At 41.1% G+C, this 24,156-nt stretch overlaps 1 protein-coding gene across 4 annotated transcripts; it reads right to left on the minus strand.

The window, feature by feature from the left end:
• Window positions 1-9,992: 9,992 nt before the first annotated feature.
• Window positions 9,993-23,834, minus strand: AQP4 (aquaporin 4). 4 transcript variants are annotated; one of them, XM_027638579.1, is made up of 5 exons: window positions 23,556-23,834; window positions 18,773-19,064; window positions 17,687-17,851; window positions 17,258-17,338; window positions 9,993-14,641 (listed from the first exon to the last, which is right to left on the minus strand). In XM_027638579.1, the coding sequence occupies exons 1-5, from the start codon at window positions 23,627-23,629 to the stop codon at window positions 14,363-14,365; spliced, it is 891 nt and encodes a 296-aa protein (XP_027494380.1). In that variant the 5' UTR covers window positions 23,630-23,834; the 3' UTR covers window positions 9,993-14,362. The 4 variants fall into 4 exon arrangements, with proteins under 4 accessions (XP_027494380.1, XP_027494378.1, XP_027494379.1 ...); XM_027638577.1 differs by having other exon boundaries at window positions 18,773-19,187; XM_027638578.1 differs by lacking the exon at window positions 23,556-23,834 and adding an exon at window positions 23,395-23,486 and having other exon boundaries at window positions 18,773-19,187.
• Window positions 23,835-24,156: the final 322 nt, after the last annotated feature.

Consider the following 24,156-nt stretch of genomic DNA (forward strand, 5'->3'; position numbering starts at 1 on the left):
CCTTTCAGAGTGGGCAGCTCCAGTGAGCTGATGGGTGCCCCATTTGACTCCCCGCACACCTCACTCATACAGTCAGACCATGTTTCCTCTCTGGTTCAACCTCAGGTTTTGCATTGCGAATCTTAGATGTCTTGTTCCATAAAGCCATTTATTCACAGCACAGTAACACAGAAATAGCTTTAGCTGGGTGCCTTTAAGGAGTGCCCCCCAAAAAGGAATCTAGGCTTTTACATGCTCACAGTCTACCAGCACACAATTCTCATTCTTTCCTCCCGAGTCGTCAGCTTCTGCCCCTGCTCTATGTCCATCCACCTCACTGGTGTCACTGGTCTTCATCTCCTTTGCTATCAAAAAGGTCGGCAATTCCCGGCTCTTGCTGTGTCCCTCAGTGTCCATTCATCTGACTGGCTTCACCTATCTTCATCCCCTTTGTTATCACAAAGGTTGGATGTTCATGGCCTCTTGTCTTAGGCTACCATCCAGAGATCAATCTCCATTTCAATCTGCATCTTAATCTGCTATTTGCGAGCTCAGCTACCTGGACCAGATATGTTCCTCAACACTCTTATTCAAAATGCTGTAGCAATGCAGAGGAACATGTGCACGGCCTTGGGTGCAATGGAGCCAGCACAGAAATATTCAGTCAGCTAATTAGATATTACCTGTTAAATGCAGTGCCTTTAACGAACAATCTTTTTCACTTTACATAAACCTTGGCATGAAAGCCACATATGTCATTGGCAAATGATGACATTTAGCCTCTCTTTTAGTTTTTTCCATTAGTTCCTCTTCTTTGGCAGATGAGGTACTGCTTGGTGCTCTGGACTTGACGTTTCAAGCCTGTTTTCCAACCATCTCACAACATATAATTAATACTTTCTTCCCACGTATCTTTCTCAGGGAAATGAAAAAGAGAAGAACAAAAAAAATCAAAGTACCCCTTGACTCCTCCTTTAACACCCTTGTGTGAAACTGAGAAGAAAGCATCTGGTGCTGCCATAAGAGGGCACACTGCAACTTTAGTTTCCACACAGCCCAGCAAACCTCTCTCAGGAATGAGAAGTGGCAGTTGCTTCCCCTATGAGACTGTACAGTGTTTGTGTACCGAAGAAAGTGCAGGAGGCTTTCTATTAAGTTTCCCAAATCTCTGTTTGTCTTCTGGCTTCGCCTTCTGCACCCTGCCTTTCACCTTTGCAGTCTTTCTGGGGTTTCCTTTTAAGGGAAAATTTCAAAGCCTGTACAACTCTTGTGCTTAAAGTTAATAATTCTAGCCATGGTTTTAATGAATCTGTAATTTTTCTTGCTTAGTGTATTGCATCCAAGGAGCACACAACATTGCCTTGGAAAGTGTACTGCAGTAAGTGAGCAGAAGAGAGCAGGCACATGCAAAGACATCCTGTCTTGGAGTGAAGAGATACAGATCTGTCAGAGTATATAACAGGAACCATATAAACAGCATTTTTGCAATGAGTTCCAGGCCTTATATAGCTAAAAAGATTCTGACACTACTAGTATCAGGAAGACAGACCTAAAAATTAGAAAAGGGATCAATGGGTTAAGGGATCAACATGTAAATCAAGAATTCTTTGGTTAAAATAATTTTAAAAAAACTCATGATATTTGAAGGCCACAAACTTACTGGACAGAGAGAAAGTATGTAGTTTAACTGGCTATAGGAAAATAAAAATTAGCAGAGGCTATTATAAATCTGTTCTTGCTTCAGAGCAAGACCAACAAAGGCCTTTTGTAGGTAGGGTGGAAAAATATTAATACATGAACTGTGGGAAACAATCTATCCCTGACAGAGGAGTACTTTGAATATACTGGCATTTTTTTCTGTTACTAAGTGACTTTGATAAATATAAGGGGCAGAGATTAAGGATAAATTGCTTTTGTTTTCAAATGGTACTTGGCATAAGGATAAAAGATAATACCTGGTTTGATGTTATTCTTGTTTTCCTGGTTGCCTCTGAACTGCTTCATGTTACTTTCATTCCCCAGGGCTGTTTGTTTTATCACCTTTCTAGCTAATACCCCCCTAGGTTGAGTGCCAGGCTTCTGTGACAGAGATCATACTTTGTTATACTTCCACACTTTCTAGCACAGTGAAGCCCTGACCTCTGGGTTATCATACTGTGGCTAACTCCTAATGATGATAATCTGAGCTGCTGTACAGAATTGCAAGTAATAAAAAGTGATGAACGTTTATGTCAAAGAGCAAAACTCTCAGTCTTCCTAAATGCATTGGTAAGGCTATTGCCACAACTCTGATTGCTGCAAATGCCACAGCTCCTGTATATTATCAGCCTGGTTGATGTCAAGAAGATGAAACTCTCTACTTTCAAGTATGATGGCACTACTGTTCTATACCAGGAGTCCCCTAAAAATACTTGGATAACACTTGCTGTTTGCAGACATCCTGTGCTGTCAGCACACACTACATGTTGCTTTTCTATCCAACTGACTGTGGGAATGGCCAGACATCCTCTTGAAGAAGAGTCTAAGGCTTACTGGGTGTCACTGGCATGTTATTCCTTTGCTACCTCCTGAACAAAGTTCCTGGGACTGATAACATGAGTGGGCTTCAAATACATCAGTACAAACTCTGTCAACTTGTTATAAATAATTGTCATAGTCTGCTTAATCGAGGTTGCTTTCCACTGAGGTGCACTCGCTCTTTTCCAAGTTCTGTGGGAGATAGGTAATCTGTGGCAAAGTGAAGGAACAGGATAGTGATCCCCAAATCTATTCCCACTAGATCTATGCAAACATATGCAACTATCTGCTGAAGTCTCTTAATAGCAATTGCCACTCCTACAAACACTGAAACTATTGCAATCTTTGGCACAGCAGGTGCACGCAACAGAGAATACACAAAGAGAAATGGCTGAAAACCAGTTGCCTGAAACTCACACAGGTGAGCTTAGACTGTCTATGCTTGTGAGAAGACCAGAGATTGAAAAATGCACATTGACAATTTCTTCTCAAGATCCCACAGTCTTTGTCTGCGACAATGATAGAGGAAATGACTTGGAGAACTTTGAGTCCAAAGCTCTGACATCTAGGTCAAAGAGGTTTGATTCTTCCAAGAAGCTTGACTGCTTTATGGAGTACAGTCCAATGGGGTAACCTCAATTCTGGTAATGAGAATTTAAAGCATCTCATCTTTTCATGTGAAAAACTTATCTTTGCTGTCACTGGACAGAATCCTGACTTATCCACCCAGCACAACACTACAGCATTATTTCCATATATTAGTTTGACTGAGTAGGAACAGCAGAAAAAGGAGATCTCATTTCTTAACAGAACAATTTATTGTTGCCTCTGGGACTGTGAGCTCATCTTCACATTGGCCCTACTAATTAGCAACATAAACTGCTGCTTCCCTTATGAGATTGGTTTGCAACTGGAATTTGACAGAAGGTCCGAGGAATGTTCTGAGAGAATACTTGGGATGATAAATTGAAGAAAAAGCCCTAAAATACAGTGCGATTTCTAATGTGAAACACTTAATGTGAGATATTAGTTGCTGTGAAATGTCTTTTGAAGTGTCTACTTTCATGCTCTTTATTTCACCATCTATTTTTACACAAATTTTATTCTTAACACAAACCTTTTCTCCACAGTCTCTTTGAATTTATGTTAGCAGGGTCACACCGCACAGAAACACACTACCACCACTACCGCAGCATCTCTGACAATTTATGTTAACCATTGTCTGAGAGAGCTTCCAAGCCATCTCCTACCAAGCAGATCAAGACTTCTGTTATCAACAGATCTAGTTCCATCCAGAGATTTTTTGAGCCGTGAGAAGCATCACCAACCTAACCCCCTGACAGCATTTAATCCTTGAGTCATTCAGAGTGGAGATACTTCGCATGCTTCATTTGTTACAGAACTGTAGCATCATTAAAACAAAGGGCTATATGCAAGCGTATCACATCATTGCTACTTGTTTCATCATCAGCCTGGCTGTATTCTTTAAACCCTGGAGTCTCAGATCATGATGTTTCCAGCTCTTGCAGTTGTATCAGATCATCACATGAGGTTTAAACAACCAGGTAAACAAAATATTTTTTAATTTAAAACTCATCTGACTGTAAAAAGAGAACTTTGTGATTCTGAGTCTTACCACACAACTGGTAATATTTTGGATTTCACACATTAGCTATGTAAAGCTTTCCTAATGTTATTGCAAATCTGGTTGTCTTGTGTTCACCAAACAGAGAGCACAAACCAAACCAAACCAAACTAAAGCAAGACAAACTTAACCTCCCATCTATTTTAACAGCAGCTGTATGTCCCCAAGTACTCTTTAAAAATCTCTTTCAACCCCAAACTCAAATTTGTGGGTCTAGGGCACCTCAGTAGTAGAGAAAACCCACTGCAACCTTGTTGGTCGGCAGAGGTGGCACTAGTGAGCAAGTGGAAGGAACCCCTGTCTCGTCAACTAAAAACTCACCCTTGTGACTGAGCAGGTTTTTACAGCTCTGTCACAGCCATTAAGAGGGGATGGGAGAGGCATAGCCACAATGGAAATGTATATGATCAAGATTTTACTTCTGGCACTACCGTTCCTTTAGATTCCTGTGTAGTTTTGTAGAATAAAAACAGCTGACCTACAAAAATCACCATGCCTGGGTTACACAGATGTCTCTTAAGAATCAATCTCACTAGTAAAGTTTTGCCTGTAAAAAAAAAAAAAAGGAATTTAAAATATCTCTGTGGTTATTTTTGTCAGTCTTATCGCCACCAGAGGTGTTCCAAGCAGACAGAAGGACCCCCACACAAATAAAAATAAAAGTAATAATTAAAAAAAAATGTATTAATTCTGCTGATATTCTGAAGGAAAGGATCTGATAAGAAATACAGTCATGGCTGGAAACACACTTGCTGATCTTCAGGACTTCCTGATCTGGATTGTCTTCAAGAAAGTACAAAACAGGCAAGAAAAAAACATCATGTTTCAGCAAAAGCAAGCTGTATTATATTTACTCAGTGCAGGTATAATGATTTGTTACTTACAGAGGGCATTCATAGCTGCATGTTAAATCAAACCACAAGGAAAATGCTGTCTGTGTAACAACCATGAGAGCAGACAAGGCTTCCTCTTCTCAGATTTATCTGCAGCATAAACACTTTATGTTTGCTGGAGAAATGTTAACACTCATAAGAGAGAAAATACCAATGTTCAGAAAAGAAAAATGGGAGTCAGTTTGCCTGTGTTATCTTTCCTGTTAAAGTTTACTATTAAATCTGTGGGGTAACAAGAGCACTTCAAGGCTGCTTAACCATTTGTAGTATATGCATATATATTATTTACACTTACAAACATATACATTATATAGAGAGATAATATTTATATTATATACATACATATATCTGAAAATCTAAACGTTAAATTATACATATACACATATATAAATGTAATAGTAAAAATACTTTTACCCATTCCTAGAACTGCAGAAACTCAGTATTTGAAAGCTGCTTTAGCTATCGGATTTCCTTATGGCCATTGGAAAGCTAAGGGATATGATGTGGATTTCGCACCGTCTGACTGCAAAACTGGAAATTAGTGTCTAGGTTTTTACCTCATGTTGTTAGTATTATATGTTTCCCAGTTAACTCTGAAACCTATTAGATGTTTCACTATTGACTAAAGTACATGTTTGCAGGGATATAAAATGACAACTTTTCTGGCTCCTTCCATCACCTGAGACTCATCTCTGCCATACATATATTACCTGGATGTGAGTTTTCTCCCTTTCACGACTTTTTTATATTGTTGGCACAAAAACTGCTGGACCCTCAGACACTTAAAATGAGAAACAAATGGAGAGGAATATAAAAAAACCAGTATTATTTAGGCAATTGTCTCAAATATGTAGTTTTAATGATAAATTCTAAATAACTAGCAAAATGTTGAGAAAATGGATTAGAAGGGGCCAGACTCAGAATAAAAATGTAGGTTTATCATGAAAGAAAGTTCATGGAAACTGTGTGTTTTATTAAGAAAAATACCATTTGAAGTGAAAATGAAGAATATGAACCACAAATTCAGATGCTTGGAGCTTCATTGTAAAAACCTCAGCAGTCCCCATGCAGTCCCAAATTCATTGAAGGTACAGCTGTCTATGCAGGAAATACAGGCAAAAGGAGACCATGCAATGGAGGGTGCCATCAGATCCTGCAGAGCAAACATGTCAAACAGCTAGAAAAGTTGCATCATCCTCTTGGACAAAATAAAGAAAAGAAAATTAATTGTTCCATGTAATTTCATAAAATATTTGATGATTCAACCTGTAGAAAAGATAAAATTAAGTGCAGACAATCTGAAAAAACCAGAATACTGTAAGAGGAAAAAAGACCAAGCTGCCCTCTTATCCCTCAAAAAATCCCCAACAGACAGAGCAATTTTTTTAACTAGGGGGGTAATAAACTCATTTTGCTTTGACCTTTTCCTCACCACTCAGACACAATAGCAATAGCTACTATATATAAACCTTAGATGCTCTTGAGCTGTGCTCAACCAAAGGATATTTGTTTTAACTCAGAAAGGCTAGTGGTAAAAGAAGTTGGGGGATATTTTATTTACACAGTGATAAATTAACCTATGGATCGCTTCTCTAAGGGTAGCTCTAGGAATGACTAGGATTCAGAGGGATCCAGAAGGACTTTTTGGCCTCTTTTTTTAAAGCTCCCTCCATGACATTTCCTGGGCTTTTTCAAAGCTAAAAGGTTGCAGGACACAAAGCTTTATTCTCACATTTTACTCTTGAGGCTAGAAAAGCTTGTGCATTCATGCCCTAGCAATATTTGCCTGTGTAAATCTGAAATATGTTGGGCAGCTGTGGAAGGAGGGCGAAAAACAAAAAAGCCTTGTGTCTGAAACATTTTTGTTTGAGTGCATCCTAGCCTATACAGCTGGTCTGACTCAGCTCCGAGAAGATGCTGTGCAGCTGTTTCTCTGGAGCAATACCTGTGGGCAAACAGCAGCAGAGTCCAACATCTATGTATATCTTCCTGATCTCCAGAGTTCATTTTGTCCCTTCTCTGTCATCTTTAATCATGAAGCATTAGGCTTTTTCTTACTGGATATTCATGCACATATGTTTAGAACTTACAGGGACAATCAACCATTGTTCCAGTTTTCCTATTGATGTTTTTCTTGCAAATCAGAGCCCAGGGACTGGCCACAAGCCCAAATCCCATCTTTTCAAAACTGATTACTTCTTTACTGGGACACTGTTTGCTCTACTGCAAGTCTAAGACTGTGTTCAGCTGGTGCAAACTGACTTCATCTCTTCCAGAAGTTAGGGCAGGATGCAGCCTGGATACTGTACAGCTCTGGCAAGTCAAAGCAGATGAAATGCTCTCCCCCCGTGGTAACTCTGCTGCTGACTAGAAAAAGTGGCCCCAAGTCCAAAGTGGTAGTAGCATCTTGAAGAAGCTCACAGAAGGAGGATCTAGAGATTAAACCATCTCATTCCAGCTCTGATGAACTCATTCAGTTGGAAAGGCAAAACAAAACAAAATATGCATGCATTCCTGTCTGAATATGGGACCACAAGGCAGCTAGGCACTGAGATACCATGCAAATAGAAATAATTAAACATTGGAACAGAATAACAGAGACATCACTAGGAATTATCAAAGGAAATTTTTGAGGAAAAACGAATGAATCTCCAATGCCCTGAGATTTGCTGTTCTAAAGAAACAATTCCCACAGAAAAAATGGAGCTAACCCTACAGCAGAATGGAATAATGGTAAAATATTTCTCATGCTAGAAGGTTCTGAAATGTCTAAGGTAATCAATTTTTAAATGGTACATATGTGGAAAAAAAAGCCTTGTGGTAAATGAACCTTGGTAGGAAGAGCAGCAGAACCCAATTGGTTCCATGGCAGTAGGAGATGGCCATGACCCCATTTCAAGCTGTAAGCCATACAGCTCAGAAATAAGTGGAAATAAATGACCAAGTCATTAGGATCCCAGTGGGGCATGCAGCAATCTCAAATGGCAGCTGATCTCCCACAGTTTTACACACTGATCTTGTCCACTGCTGGGAAGAAGTAAACTCAATGACTGTGCAACGCTGTGCATTTCTGCATCTTTCACACACGTGTGCGCACACAAATGCACTTATGTGCAGATTTTAATAAACATGTATGTACTAATATGAACTTTTAGACATACTATGAATTCTGGAGCTTTTTATGAAGATTCATTTCAAGGGAAAAGGATAAAACATCATAGGAAGTCATTGCTGTGCCTGAGTGGAGAACAGCAGTTGGGAAACCTTGTTTGCCAGGCACACCTGCAGAAAGCCTCTGCCTCTCCCCATCACACCCAGCAAGGTGAGAGACAAATAATATAAGCTCCTTTTGCCTTTCCAAAGAACACTGTGATAGATTTTTCAGTTAGATTATGTCACAGTCTTTGTACTTGTAAGGATTGTTTTTCTAATGAGGCAAAAAAGGTCAAAAGAAATTAATAGCCAAGATAACAGTTATCAGTCTGATACAAATAAAGCAGCATATAATGTTTGCAATACACTACAATCTGCGACAGATAAAGGAGTCTATAGCCAAAGAGTGTTTAAAAGGAAGCTGGTATTGCAAATATCTACTCTCTAAGCTCTCTTTTTAAGCAGATGACTGGGGCACAGTTGCTGTTCGTAGTTGTTGCTGCTGAAGCCAGTGTTGCCACTGAGGCTTAGAGTAAGGACATCACTCACCCAGCAAGGCTCAGCCTCTCCCATTCAATGGTTTAGATGTGATCCAAAAGCCTCATGCAACGGGGACCAGGTTTTAAGCCTCTAAGTGATGCCATAGTGCCAGTAACCTCTGGGTAAGAGACATAATACAAAGATCTCCCTTGCCCTCATTGCTGTTTTTATGTTCTTCCCAGAACCCTTCTTCACCTTAACCCTGCAGAGCACTCCATCACTACGTTTGTAAGTCTCCAGACACCAATATTCCTGTTTTGTGTATATCTCAAAATGCCAGAGCGGCTCCTTCCTTATGTGGTTGTGACCTCAAAATAATTTTACTAGTTCTGCCTAAATTCTCTTGGGAATCTGTTTCAGTAAGGTACGAATCATGTGTGTAGTAGGTTATATGCAACACACACAGACACACACCCCCATAAGCCTCTTGTGAGGTGCCTCTGGAGCTTGGATATGAAGAAACTGAAGGCAAAAGCTGAACTGCTGCCAAGGGGTGAATTTCAGGTTTGATCCCAGGTGATGGGTTTTCATATTAGTCATTTTCAGGATCCTAATCTACCTCCAATAACGTAACAGGAGTTAAACTTTTCATTCCAAGCAAAAAGCTAGACAACTAGAAATGTAAATGCTACAGGGCCTGATTTCCATTGCTGAAGTTCCTCGTGGAAGCTTGGTCTCACAAGTCATGCTTTAGTGAAAGGGGTCTTAAGCGTCAGTATGATTTCTATCGCTTTTCCAAAACTTAGCTCCTCACTAGTCCTGTGAGTTTTTAAACCATCTGACAAAATCAGTGATGTACAATATATGTCCTGCTTTTAGCTGGGATAGAGTTAATTTCTTCTCCATAGTTGGTACAGTGCTGTGTTTTGGATTTAATGTTGATACTGATGTTTTGGGGTTTTTTCTTAAACTATTCTTAACCTGCAAGTTTTACTTTTGATTCTCCTCCCCATTCCACCAGGGTTGGGGGGAGGTGAGTGAGCAGCTCCATGGTGCTTAGTTGCCAGCTGGGCTTAAACCATGACAACACACCAGCATAATTTTTGCTTTAATTAGTTTAGCTCATTTCCTTAAAGATATTAAATCTCTTGCACAAGCACCTCTCTTCAGTGTTGCATATTTTTTCATAGTAAATTATTCATTCTCAGTTGCATACACTTACAGACTCCTCTTAAGACATGTTCTATTGTTGGATTTGGGGTTTTTCCTTATATTTCAGTCTGAGCTTTAGAATCACTAAATGTTTACAATAATCACATGATGCCTTTTTTTCTTTTTCAAAGATACTTTATTTGCAATAGCAGTGTGAGAACAGTAGAATACATGTGGGAACCAGATAATCAAGTATGATTTTATAGTGTATTTTTTTCAGTAGATTATTCCAAATGTTACATATGGAAGTTTTAAGTCCTATAACATTAGTTCTGATATCATGGTGACTAAGCATTTAAACAATAAGCAGTCTTGTAGAAAAATCCATGTATTGCTTTACCTCATTTGTCCTAAATTTCAGACTGCAACAGTGTGATTTAGATCATGTAACTGGGTAACAAATACTTCAGTCTATATTTACATCTTATCTATTTAGTAAGTCCTTGAGAAACTTAGATACACAGAGGCTGAATTGAGATACAAAAAATTGTGCATGGTGTTTTCACTTCTCACCTTGAAAAGAAAGGCTCGTAATGTAAATTTTCACATATTTTAATCAGATTAAAAATATTGGATGGTGTATAATATCCTGAATGTGTTACACAAACTACAGGTAAGATGTTACAGAGCACAGCAGCAAGTGCTCTGCCATCCAGCACTAGAAAGGTAGAAACTCGATGGCCATCTAGCTTTCTACTGAGGCAATTACTAATAATCAGAAATAAAGCACACTTTGAAAAGCTGATATGCAAATACATGTGACAAGCCTAAACATTGCATGAGATAAGTCTCACTCCTGCTTTCACTGAAAAAATGAAAGATACAGCTCCCAAACACTTCAACAGGAGAAGCGTTATGATGACAACTCAAATGCTGCAGGCTTTTTTTTTTCCTGAGAAAGAATTTGGGTGATAAACTCCTTCACACAACATAAAAGGTATTTGTGTGTGCCAATAGAATCACCCTTAACTTCCCTGCTTTCTTTTCTGAAATCCAGTGATTTAATATGAATGTGTTTGTTAGAGTGCAAATATAGCATATAAAACAATCATGCCATCATGGAGGAGTGAGACTCATCCATTTTGTTTTGCAGGACCCCAGAATTACGACAGACCTGGCAGACTTCTGGTAATAACCATCCACCCTAATAAACAAAAGATGTTTCATACCACAACCAAGAAATGCTTTAAGAGGACACCAAGTTATGTTATGAGGTGCAATTTAGAGCTGAAGAGCTTTAGAACATAAATCTCATTCAAACAGTACCAAAGCACATATTTTAAAATAATACTAAAGCAAAAGTATTTCAAATCCATAAAAATGTCATGCTAGTCTATTATTTAACCAAATGTGACTACTGTACAGTGATGACACCATTGCAAAACAACTTAGAGGAGCACATATCACTGTGTCAAAGCTAAATCAAGTCCCAACAGATGCTCAAGAGTGATGTTCCCTTTTATGAATGGTGATGTCTTGTGGTGTGGCAGAACCACCTGTGATGATGGACACTTCTAAGAATACTTTAGGGTGGGTCACAAACCTCAAGTTGAATGCATTTTCTTCCAAAATTAAATATCCTGCTGAGAGCCTCTACTTTTAGGAAAAAACACAGTGAAGTGCATGACAGAAGCAATCAGACCCCCAAAAAGCTCAGGACCATTTCCAACATAGTCAATGATAAACTCCTCCATGAGTCTCATTCTGTGGGAGTAGGAGCAGATCTACCACGTATTGCTTTCCTGCTAATGTCTGGTAGCATGGCATCATCCTTTACTGTCTAGTGGTCTCTATTTTAGCTTCTCTTCTGTCCCCTGATCTTTTCAGAAGTCTCAGGATCTTATGTCCAATACTCTCTGAGAGAGGAGTTCTCCTGGGACTGGTTCTAAGTGATGCACTTCATTAATACAGAGTATTTTAATGAAGAAGATCCTCCTAACAGAGGTGGCTGGTGCTATGCTCACTTTATGCTCACCTCAGCAGCAGAATTAGGCTGGGTGAGGAAAACACACATAAAGCCACTTGTGTAAAGGACCCTTAGGCATAAAACAAATCACAGCTTCTTATTTAAATAACACAGTACCATGCAAAAATCACAAATTAAGGAGTGTCTTGAAATACAAAAATGCAAACCTTTGCTTAAAAATCCACCAGTTCTATGTGTATGACACTTTACTTGTGGTAAGTCATGCAAAAGGTTTAACCAAAGAGTCCCTTTAACAAATACAGCATTTGAACAATATAGAAAAAAACCAAACCCAAACCACACACCTAGACAGAACTTCCCCAACAAGTTTTCAACTTCTCATTGAATCTGTTTAGCATGGTGTTTACCCATCTGAGCAGAGGTATAACACCACACCTGTGTTGCCCTTCCCCAGAAGACTTAGTCCTTGCTGTGGGAAGGAGCTCTTATCTGTGGTTTGACATTGTTCGTTGCAGGTCCGCAGCCATGCCCACGCCCTTGAATCATGAGGCTGTCCCTGTGTTGAGGCACAGCTAAGGACAAATATCAGTTGCTTTAGTAGACTTGACAGGTAGCCACTGCCATGAGAGGGAGCATGTCTGGTGGGAGGGCTCACATGTCAGGAGTAGGGCTGTCCCTGGATCACACAAGGAAGCCCTGACCTGTGCCTGCCTGTGCTACATGCTGTGCCTGGGTGGAATACAGGAGAGATCATGGTCCAACTGCAAATGCACGAAGGAGTCATGAATCTCATGCTCAGTGCAGGGAATTTGTGCCATGCTAACCGGGTTTAAGATAAGAAAAATGTGAAACTAGGAAAAGGACTATAGTAGGACACACTGGGACTATACAGTGCTGCAAGTAGGGGTAGTAGAATTGCACTTGAATCACAGTGCACAAATTCGAGGGTTGCAGGAGTTTATTATCTCATTAGAAACATCTAATTCCTTGTAATAAAGACTGTATGTAGAGTATGTCAAAGAACAGACAAGGCTAATACAGCCCACAGTCAGGACTAATACTTTTTTTCTTTTCTTCTTGCTAAATAGGCAGGAGTAGCTTTCAATTTAAAAATAAAAACTATATAATTACAGTAATAGTACCATGCTCCTGACTGCTTTGCAGCTGTGTATCATAAAACTCAAAGCTGCTGATCAGAAACAAAAGCAGTAAGTCAGTAACAGTTTTACAGAAATGTTCTGCTGGGCTGGTTATGTCTGTCAAAATACTTCTATAAGGGAAAGACTGTTTACCGAACATATTTCATGTACCTTTCCCCCTAAAATACCCTGCGCTTGCATCTTTTCCTAACAACACATAAAGAAACCTTAGCTAGAGGTGTAATTAAGACTATATGAACACTGGAACAAGCACAGATCCCATTCAAATAGTCAGGCAACACAACAAAAAGCCAGAAGCAGTCAAATTTTTATCGTCTGTTATAAAAAAAAAATTATTTCCCAATCAGTGTTGCAATACAGTTAAAAGTTAAAACCTCTCTACATTACTAATAAATTAAAAAAAACATATCTCCAACCATCTTGTAAGAAAACAGGTAAGTAATTTAAACCTTTAGTTTATATAAATTAGCACAGAAATGTGTATTTGAACAAGTGCACTGAAAACAGATAAACCTTCTTTTCTTCTGGTATCTCTTGTAACAGGAAAGCCTTTATATTCTTTGCATGACCTTGAGAGGCTGCTAACACTAAATGGTCAATAGTCAAACCCGAGGAGAGTGTTTCACCAGACAGACGATAACAAGAGGGAGAATGCAGTACAGTCAAAGGCTTTGCAGCCTTATTATTATACACTTCAGCATTCCATTTTCAGCATATTTACTCTTGGAGATGTATTTTTATGGCAAATCACATGAGTGAAATTTGATGGGTTGATATATTTTTTAAAAAACCTACTAAAGTATCATTTTTTCCGAGGTAGTTTGCAAGGAAATAGTGATGTACATGAGTGGAAACAATAGTCCTTTGCTCGACTGTGAATAAAAGTCTTAAATACTGCTGGTGCTGTCCCTGAACCTTGCAGAGAATGTTTAATGGATACGATGTTATAATCAGAGCTGACAACAGTCAATTAAGTGTCAGAAGAACAATCTGATAAGTAGGTCTTCATGTCTATAGGCATTTCCTGGTATGTCTTAACTGTCAATCTGAATGTTAAACATCTCTATCTTTATCTCGTTATTGACTGATTTATTAAAGGAGAATGTTTTCATCTCTTTTTTTGATTTTGGGGTTGCTCCAGAAAGAAAGAAAGGAAAATACTAGGAACAAGTCTTAATTTGCAATAATAGGTGGGGAATCCTAATTATAACAAAGTCCTAATCCTCCAACTGAGCAGGTGTATGGTTTGGTGACACCAATCCATGCAGCTGCCCACACCATACCTTTCAAGAAGTGGTAAATGCTCGGTCTAGAGGAGATCTGTTTCTTTAATAGGTGGAAGAATATCTGTGGACGTGCTAGGAGGCTGCTCTCTGCTTTCAGTGCTTCTTGCTAGTCATACAGAAGACAACACCTCGCTGGATGGATCTCTTCCCTTCTTGTCCTCACCCCTGTCAATATCAATCACATGAACTATGCCAGGCTTCAGGATCAGGTCATCGGTCTCTACTTGGCTCCTGTTATCATCCACCTCGATGTACTTCCCTTTGGAAGGCTGGGTAGCCTTACCGAAAACATCTTTGAAACGGCGCTTGAGTTCAACGTCTGGGCAATAGACGTACTCATAAAGAGCACCAGCAAGGACCGCTCCTATTATTGGTCCCACCCAATACACCTGCAAAAAAGAGGTGGAAAAAAACCCAGACATTAAGCTCTAGAGCAAATAAAGAAGCCAAGGTCTCAGAGAAAAGCATGTAAGTACAGACCTTACCCAGAAAAGTTTCCACAAAATGCCCTGGCCCGATTATTAAAACCAACTCTGCAGAAATGCATGGTCACATTGCTCCCCGGCTTTCATGAACCGGAATGAAATCTGCCATCCAGTTTATGAGTCAGAGAAGTACAACTACCATAGGTTTCACAGATGGTGACTTAGAGCTCAGTGTGAGTGCTCTAAAATCACATATGAAGTTATTCGAAGGGCAGTTTCTTGTTAGTGGCATTAGTCTTTGGTATTTTTTCTTTTTTCTTTCTGCCTTCTCCCTGTCTCTCCCAGCTATTCTAGCCCTTTCAGAAGTACTCCACAGTCACCCTGCATCCAGTCATCTAAATGATCTCGTATCCGTGGGTGCAGCTCTTCCCTAAAAACTCCTCTCACATCAGTGTTTCAGGAATTACCAGGCAGTGGACCCCATGCAGCAAAGAGGAACCTACACTGACATTTCAGTGAGGTACATTTACTACTTCCCTGATGCCTGAAAAAGATTTCAATCTACATATCCGGTTACTAATTTTCTGGAATAGACTGGCTGAGTGGCAGTGAAGCTATGGACCTCTCGACAAACAAAGGTCATCCTCTCTGGCTGCCCCACCTTCTCCTATTAATGGAAACCAGCTTTTTTCCCCCCTTTTTATGGGAAATTTAACTTATTTTTTAAAACTTTGTCCAATAATACAAAAGTACAGGTTCTTCAATTTCCTTATTTTAACCAAACAGAACTATAACATTTCTTGAGACAAAAAAGGCAACAGATCCTGGTGGAGTCATGTATGTCAAATACATCTCTGTAGTCACATACAACAAATAGATGCTCTGACACAGCTTTACTTTTAAACTAGCAGTGGTAAGAAGATTGAGAAGCAGGTCAACATCTTTGAAGTGAAATAATTTTGTCAAGTTTCATTGATCCATCTCTTTACAAGAGGCCTCCTCTAACTTTTCATTGCTCATTGCCAGCTGTAGGCCACATATTTGGACTGTTTGCAAGAAGACACACAAGTGAAACACTGATGTAGAAAAGTGATTTCTTTCTGCATTTTCAACCAACATGACAATTAACGTTCAAGAGAACAAAACCTTTCCTAATGTACACACAAACAGTTCTACTTCAGTATTTCAGACTCATGTTTCCAAAATAATTCAAATTTGGCTTCTAATTCTACAGAATACAACAGGCATTCAGCCACCTGATAATATGATTTGAATAAGCAAGTATAATGAATATAACACAACTTTATAGGTACCTATCTATTTCAGCATGACACCCAGGAGTTTGGTAACATTAGTAGGTGCCAAAGCCCACAGGCTTCTGTGAATGGCATGCCAATGTCACTGATCTGGAGGAGGAGAAAAGGCTGTCTTTCCAAGTGGCCAGGACAGTAACTAAGCTTCTCCTACAAGTTTCTCCATGGTACATTTGTTTATTGTTTATAGCTTTAGTTATAAATTACAGGCTTCGTCAGAGTATGGATAATTAATCTTGTGAAAAACTACAGCAGTTTTTCATATGAACAAACCATTCACTGACAATGGGTAAATCTGCCTCAATAGGATAACTCTTGGGAACAAAGTTACACATGGTATCATGTTTGCAGAATTGGAGCCTTAGGGCCTGAAGACAATGCTATTTCTGTTATTAGCTGCAGTGAGAGCAATGTGGGCTTCATACTACAAAAATCAAGAAAATCCTTCCACACACTGTAATATGCAGCTCTTCCAGTTAGTATTGAAAGTGTCCCTAGAAGTGCTTTCCCTGTCTATAATTAGGTGAGGCTGAGTTGAGATCCATCTCTGTCTTATAAAATGTGAAATGGTTTTTAATAAGTTGGATAGTGGGATTCTGTAGAAAATGACTGCATCATTCACAGTCTGTTTATCACATTGTTTCCTGCACAACTGCTCCTAGCTAAGGTGATGCTTTCAAACTGAAGCAGGTAACATCTGGTCTGGTCTGCAAAGACCAGACTGCAACCTCTTCATCTCTCACTACAAGCATTTGCTGAGGCAGGTTGTCCCCCAGGAACCACATCACAGAGGGTCCCTCCTCTCATTTTTATATGTTTCCCCCAGTTTGCTGCAGAACCAGGTGAAATGTGAAGCCAACAGAATTACTTCTATAACTGCTCACCACATGACCAGCAGGGTTTGCAATCTGCCTTGGAGGATTTTTCTTTCCAGTAGTTCAATTCTTTCTGTTTCACTGCATTGCTTTTTTTTGTTTTGAACTTTTTGTATGGTTTCCTTTCTACCCCAGCTACTAGCTCCACCAAATGGCCCCTGAACAGTAAGAAGGTATTCCAACGTGCTGCATTACTGCCCTGCAGTCCTAGGTGAGGAGTATGATGATACCTGAGCATGATGATACCTAAGCTTGCAGCAGGTCAGTGCCTGCCTTCCTCGGTGATAGTCTCTACAGGATGTACTGGGAGAGAGAGCTAAAAGCAAATGATGTATGAAAAATTCTGATCGCTGTTTGTCGCTATGGTGAAGGAAGCATGAAAGTAGAGTTACCCATTGGTTTTCCCATCTTCCCATGATGACAGCAGGTCCAAATGATCGAGCAGGGTTCATACTGGCACCGGTGTAATTGATCTAAAGCAGAGAGAAAATGTTATTAAAGTCTTGACGATAGGGATTTGATTTCTATGGAACACCCTGGTTTTGTATGGCTTCTCATCTTGACAGTGGGTGTCACTACTCTCCTGAGTCTTATCATAAAGTTAATGAAGTCATCACATAAACAGCCAGAAGAGTTCTGGTGCAACACCCTACCCAAGGGACACTCCTGCAAACTCCAAAGGGTTTTCGCATGGATCCATAAAGAATACAGCAGCTATATTAGCTGCAACAGCTCTAAAGGTCACAAAAGTTTCCATTTACTTCTGAAGTAGTCATAAAGGGTAAAGGGATCTATTTTTTAATGAGAAATCATTAACTTACAGCAAATAAATGTCCAATTGCAACAGAAAATCCAATTGCTAAAGCTACTGAACCAGTGACATCACTTCTTTTTGAATCACAACTAGCAAAAATAGTAAAAACCAGCTGGAATGTAATTATCAACTCCACCAGGAGTCCATGCCCAGCAGAAAGATCTCCATGTACCTGGAAGAAGGGAAAGAAACACCAGAAATGAAGAAAAGGTGATTTCATAAATCAGAAAGCTATCACATACATTAATTGTATTTCAATGAACAGTACTTCTAAATGTTACAGAGTAAAAGACAACAATGAACTTTTAGAGGTACAGATTGCCCCCCTCTCCACTTTCCTTTTTTTTTTTTTTTAAAACTTTAAAATATTTTTTTATTTTGAGAGTTATGGAAAATCACTGCTGGGCTGAGAACAGAAGGCTTAACAGTAACATCCAACATGGACTTCAAACTTAGACTGCAGAAGTATAGTTTATTTTTACACAGGGATTTGCAAATGCTGCACTTCCCTTTCGCCATTTTTTTTCCTTGGGAGCACTGTAATTTACTATTCAATTATAAATTCATTAATTAGCCCTGACTTAATTAATTTAAATTTCAATTAAAAATTAAGCCGTGTGCGGCTCAAGTGCATTTTTAATAAGTCCTGCAACAGGGCTAACTGATGGCATTCCTTATTAGTTTAGAACAAAGCTGAAATCTAAGCCACAATCTATTTCAAAAGTATGTCATTTTAAATTGATGTTTTTTCAATCCCCATCATAATAGCACGGAATTAATTTCCCCCCTCCCCAGTCCATACAAAAATGGCATTTCACGCATATATTATTTAAATTTTGTATGTAAATTAACATTACCTGCTGTCATCAGATTTGGGGAAGTTCTAGGAAAGAGAACTTCTATAAAAAGAAGAGCTATAGATAGTACACTGCATAAACCTATCCTAAGGAGAGCTTTAAGCCCTATCTAGATGCAAATAAACCAGCAAGCCCTTAAAATCTCTACTTGAACTCCCTTCATTCTGTGTGACACTGATTATATTTTCTTAGGCTCTAAGCTAGTCTAGTTCAAGAGCCAGAGGAGAAATGATTACCGCAGTGACTCCCAGGCCTCCTACCACGCTTGGAGGTGTGACAAGGTAAAGGATGCCTGCGCCCACGATGGCTCCCAGGCACTGGGCAAGAATGTAGAAGACGGACTTGGCGAGGCTGATCTTCCTCGTGCAGACCATTGCCACGGTCACAGCAGGGTTAATGTGGCCTCCGCTGATGTGTCCAAAGCACTGCACCATGGTTGCAATGCTGAGTCCAAAGCAGAGGGAGATAAGGACCATGTCTACAGGCAACGGCTTCTCTGCTCCACCCCAGTTGATCGTGGAGCCGAGGCTGAGGAGGACAAAAATGAGCATGGCCAAAAATTCTGCCGAAACGGCCTTCCAGAAGGCCTGAGTCCAGACTCCTTTAAACGCCACCATAATTCTCTCACACTTACACAGACGTCCACACTTACTGAAAAGGAAAACAAATCTTCATCAGAAGTCACCAAATGTTTGTTGTTCTCCTGTTAGGGGTTGCTGTTCAGCAGATTTTGGAGAAGGCTGCAACACTGAGTATCATTGGCCTGGGACAACCACAGACTACACTCTTAGAGCAGTCTGTCCTTAAAACACAACCAGTGTTGGACTGTATGCAGGACACAGGTTAATTAATCACTCCTTGAGATAACTCCGTCCGTATAGTGTCAGCTCCCAAAAAGCAATGTCTGTATATTTTGAAATGATTATGAAAATAAGTGCATTCTTCCATGCTAGCTGACTTCTTTCTGATTTAGAGACTGTATAATTATACCACTTCAAGTGGCCTCTTGATCAACATGTTCATTAAATCAGTGAGTATCCTCTTTTTCTATGCAAATCTGTACTTTTCACAAAGCAGGTAAGATAATTCAATAAAAACTAGTAACTTAGTCAAAGCCTAATGTTTGTCATGACAGTGTAGTGTTAGGAGTTTGCCCTGGGAGCTAGAAGAGAAAGTCTATTTGCTTGAACACTCATATAGACCAATATTTCAAATTATACTTATGCAAAGAGCAGTTTCTTCACTGTCGATGGAGGGTGACAATTTAATTCAGGCAGGAGAATAGATGCAATCCTACATTCTGACCTTTAAATCAATCATGCAATCAATAAAGTGCTTTCTTTTGGGCTAATGATGCCAAGTGAGCTGGGGAATAGATAATATTTTCTGTATGTGTGGTGTGTAGAACTCTGCATGGCAAAGAAGGGAGTGTCTTGTTTTTTCTCCCTGTCTGGAGATGCTATTTATCAGTCTACACTGCCTTCCTGATGAGTTACAATTTTGCTAGATGTTCAGATACCTATGAAAGTGGGTCACCAAAGAAAAGTTATTTGTGGTATTAATAAATTAGGAGAATAAGCCAAAAGGGAAGCATTTTAATGAGTTTCTAAGGCATGCTAACAAGATTCTTCTCTAAAAACAAAAGCAAAAAACCTCCAACCCATCCAAGAAGCAGAAAACAAAAGAAAGAATATTCAGTTGCTACATTTGGGAACAGAATTTCAAGTGAAAGATGGATGAATTTATGCTCAGTTATCTGAGGTAATGAAGTTACAATGCATATTTAATATCAGTTACATCAGAAAGAAGCATAAAAGGCATGTCTGCCCTTTTCAAGTTATTGCAAGAGGAATGGACGATGAATTTCTTAACAGTTCCAGTGAGTTAGGGAAAAGCAATTTAACCCTGTGACTGGAGCAAGTAAGTTGTTTCCCTGTCTCATTTCCTATGCTAATTTACTCTGTGTTTTGGATAGGCCATTTGAACTCTATCTCAGTTCTCTAGACTCTCATGTGAGAACAAAAATTACATTATCTCCTACAAATGGCTGTTGAAAAGTGCTTGTGAAGTGATCTGAGACACCTCAGCAGGACTTGCTCTACTAGAAAGTGAAGCCAGAATCTCAAAAGAGAGATAAGTCATACCCCAAATCTTCTGATTTTGGGTCAAACTCAAGACAAATGGAAAGATGTTTTTGTAAGATCTCACATTAACAGTCAGTTAATGATCAACCATCTAGACTAGACTTTTTGTTCAAAATGACCCCCAAACCATTGCCTCCCTCAAAGCTGAAGCTCAGAGGTATTTGGTTGCCCTTACCTTTGAACCCTATGCCCAGCTTCACACTGAAACTTAAAGGCTTATCTCTGACACCCTTATTACTTCCTCACTAATAATTTATCTTAGTGACCTGAATAAGACGTAGGTGCTCTATCCATACTGAGAAAAGTTCATTTTCCCAGGGTATGTCCCAGGTGAACATTTAATATAGGGATGACACATGTCATGAAGCCCATGGAAAAGAAACCTGGATGCATAGATAGGAGAAACAGCATTCATCTACCCTTTCACTCATCAGCTCAGTTGGGATGCAACCCGGATTTCCCTGAGCAAAATGCAAGCCCTGGTGTTATATTCAAGGCTTTTGGAAAATTTCCAGCCACCAAGGGCACTGTGAGGGGAATGTAGACTTATGGAGCATGGGAGAGAGGGGTATGGTAACTCCTGATGTCCTTGTTCAAGTGTGCCTGACATCCTTTTCTGTATGCACAGAACAGTGAAATTTGCAAATTAATTACACACCTTCTTCCTGGGAAGTGGATAGAAAAAGGGGTTTGTATTTGGCATTAAAATAATGCAGTTGGCTTCTCACTAGTTGTGGAACATCTTGGAAAAACACATTAAGAGTGAGCGTGTGCGCAGGTGCACACATGTGGAAGAGAGAGACAGGGAGGATGCAGAGGATCACATCTTCTGCTGAACTGCTGATGGGCCTGACCAGAAGGAGGGTGCCACTTATGAAGGACAGATCTCATACTGCTTCTCCAGTTGAGACCATATCCAGTCAATTCAGTCAATATTATTTGCAGCCCTGAAAATGCAAAACTGTTGCATGCAAGCCAAAAGCTTCAAACATAGAAGCTTGCTTGTCAACATGAAGTTTCTGTTCTTCTAGAACATCATACTACATAGAACTCCACTGTCAGCCATACTTTGACAGTTAATCATCTAAACATCTATTTTTAATCCATACATGTTTTTCTGAAGCAGTCTGTTTTTCTATAATTTCAACACCCAGCAAAATGCTCAGTTGTCAGGGTCAAATTTTTCTTTCAAACTGTGCACCTTCCGTCCTAACAGTAAAACCTCCTATAAATATTAATAAAAGCTTAATACTGTGTTTGAGCCTGGAGTCCAGGTTTTCACTTAAATCCAGAGGTGATCAGCAACATAAAAATCAACACTATCTCCAACATCCACTATTTTTTCAGCATGCAGTTAAACTTAAGGGCTTGAGATGAGACAGAGAGATGGCTGTGACAGGTCTGAAACTAAAATGGGACTTTCCAGCAGCTAAGATTTACCATCAAAGTTGCAAAACAATTTTTTTGGAGTAGTTGTTGTTCATGGTTTCCTTAGATAAATCCAAAACACAACAGAAAGCCACTTTCAAGTTATGGTCACACATTAATTTCATGTGGGGCCACACGTGAAATTCTCTGGTCTGGACTACAAGATTACATAGTGAATTGTGTCTGATAGGATGTAAGGTGGGTTTTGCATTGCCAGCAGGGCTGCAGGCATGATTACGGCTTCAAAGCCATAACAATGTAAATCACAACAAAGGCTTCAATACAAAAGTCAAACAGTATTTTAAAAATTCTTTTTCTAATTAATACAATTTCAGAGAGCAGACACACAGCCGGGACATGAGCTTGTGGCTAGCCACTCCACACGACACTCCTGTCGCATACAAGTTCTGTGCGTGGAGTGGCTATTTACAGTGGCATCTCCGCAGCACACTCCCACACTGCCAACCTGGGCTGGCACCGCCGGCTGGAGCTCAAATGGACAACGGGCACCCGCTGGCCAACTTTGGGGAAGAAGGGGGACAGGCTACTCTTGGAAAACAATTGCACTGTCGCAGGGCTTGCTTGTAACCATTTTGCTTCCTTTTCCAATACGATATTAAGTGAGCAACTGAGATGGATATCTACAGGACGTGGGGAGCCTCGGAAGCCCAGTACCGCAGCTTTTTAGCTGTGCGGGACCCGGGTTTTCTGCACGCACGACTCTCCACTGCAGGACCGCAAGTGGACAACAGAACCAACTTTTAGCGTGCGGAAAAGGAGAGGGGGTTTGCGACTCTCTGTCCCCTTCGCACCTCTGGTGTTAAAACCGATAGGTCCCGTAGTGCCTTCGGGGGTGCCCTGGCTGCCATCCCTCGGTGCAAAACGCAGGAGAAAGGCAACAACGCCGAGCCCCTCACCTGGCTGCGCACTCCTCCCGGGGCTGGCCAGCTGAGGGTCCCCGCGGGCGTGGAGCGCCCCTCCCGCAGCCGCGCACCCCGCTCCCCGAAGGTTTCCCTTAAAGTCATCTTTGGTTTGGGCGGGGGGGGGTGTGGGGGGGGGGCTGTCCCCCCCCCCCCCCCCGCCCGTCTCCCGCCTCCCCCTTGGGGCGCCGCCCCCCCCCCCCCCCGCCCGCCCCCCCCCCCCCCGGGGGGTTCTCTGAAGGTGCCTTTTGGGGGGGGGGGGGGGGGGGGGGAGGTTGGGGGACTGTCCCCGCCCGCCCGCCTGCCTGTCTCCTGCCTGCCGCTTGCCTTCCCTCCCTCCGCGCCCCGCGAGGGCCGTGCACTCACCCGCGGCGCGGAGCGGCCGCTCCGTCGCTCATGCCTCCCCGGCGGGCGCGGGTGAGCGGCGGGGCTGGGGCGGGCCGGGGCCGGGGCCGGGGCGCGGGGCGGGGGCGGGACGGCTCCCGACGGCTCCTGACCGAGCGGCTGCCGCCGCCGCGCTGCCCTACCTGCTGCGCCGGGCGGGCGGCGGGGACTCGAGGCGCGGCCGCCGGAGCACCGGCTGCGGGTCGCTTGTGGTCATGTGCCTGTGCAGAGTAGTGCAGGGGGGTCGCGGCTGCCGGTCAAAAAGAAGCGGCGCGGGGCTGCCCGGCAGTGGGAAGGATTCAAAGGTTTCTCAGTTTCTTCTCTGCCACTCTGTATTAAAGGGAAAAAAAGCCCTAGCAGCTCTGCAGCCAGGGAGCTTTATCCATCTAAAACACCTATGAGTACTTTAATAGAACTCTACTGGCTACAAAATCATAGAATCATAGAATATCCTGTGTTGGAAGGAACCCAGAAGAATCGAGTCCAACTCCTGGCTCTGCACAGGACAGCCCCAAGAATCACACAATGTGCCTGAGAGCATTGACCAAATACTTCTTGAACTCTGGTACTGTGACCATTCCCTGGAGAGCCTGTTTCAGTGCCCAGTCACCGTCTGGAAGAACCTCTTCCTAATATCCAACATAAATGTCCCCTGACACAGGTTCATGCCATTCCCTCGGGTCCTATCATTGGTCACTATGGAGAAGAGATTGGTACTTGCTCCTCCTCTGCTTCCCCTCATGA

The sequence above is a fragment of the Corapipo altera genome, unplaced genomic scaffold, assembly GCF_003945725.1.
Source record: "Corapipo altera isolate COAL_440 unplaced genomic scaffold, ASM394572v1 49, whole genome shotgun sequence".
Taxonomy (NCBI): Eukaryota; Metazoa; Chordata; class Aves; order Passeriformes; family Pipridae; genus Corapipo; species Corapipo altera.

What these genes read in the sequence shown, in the direction of transcription:
- AQP4 (XM_027638577.1), bottom strand. Translation starts at nt 23,629, where the DNA reads ATGACCACAAGCGACCCGCAGCCGGTGCTCCGGCGGCCGCGCCTCGAG. An exon ending in GAGGCCTGGGAGTCACTGCG is followed by an intron (nt 17,852 to 18,772) that starts GTAATCATTTCT and finishes CCCTTCTTCCAG; the next exon opens with GTACATGGAGATCTTTCTGC. An exon ending in GAAGATGGGAAAACCAATGG is followed by an intron (nt 14,642 to 17,257) that starts GTAACTCTACTT and finishes TCTTTTTTGCAG; the next exon opens with GTGTATTGGGTGGGACCAAT.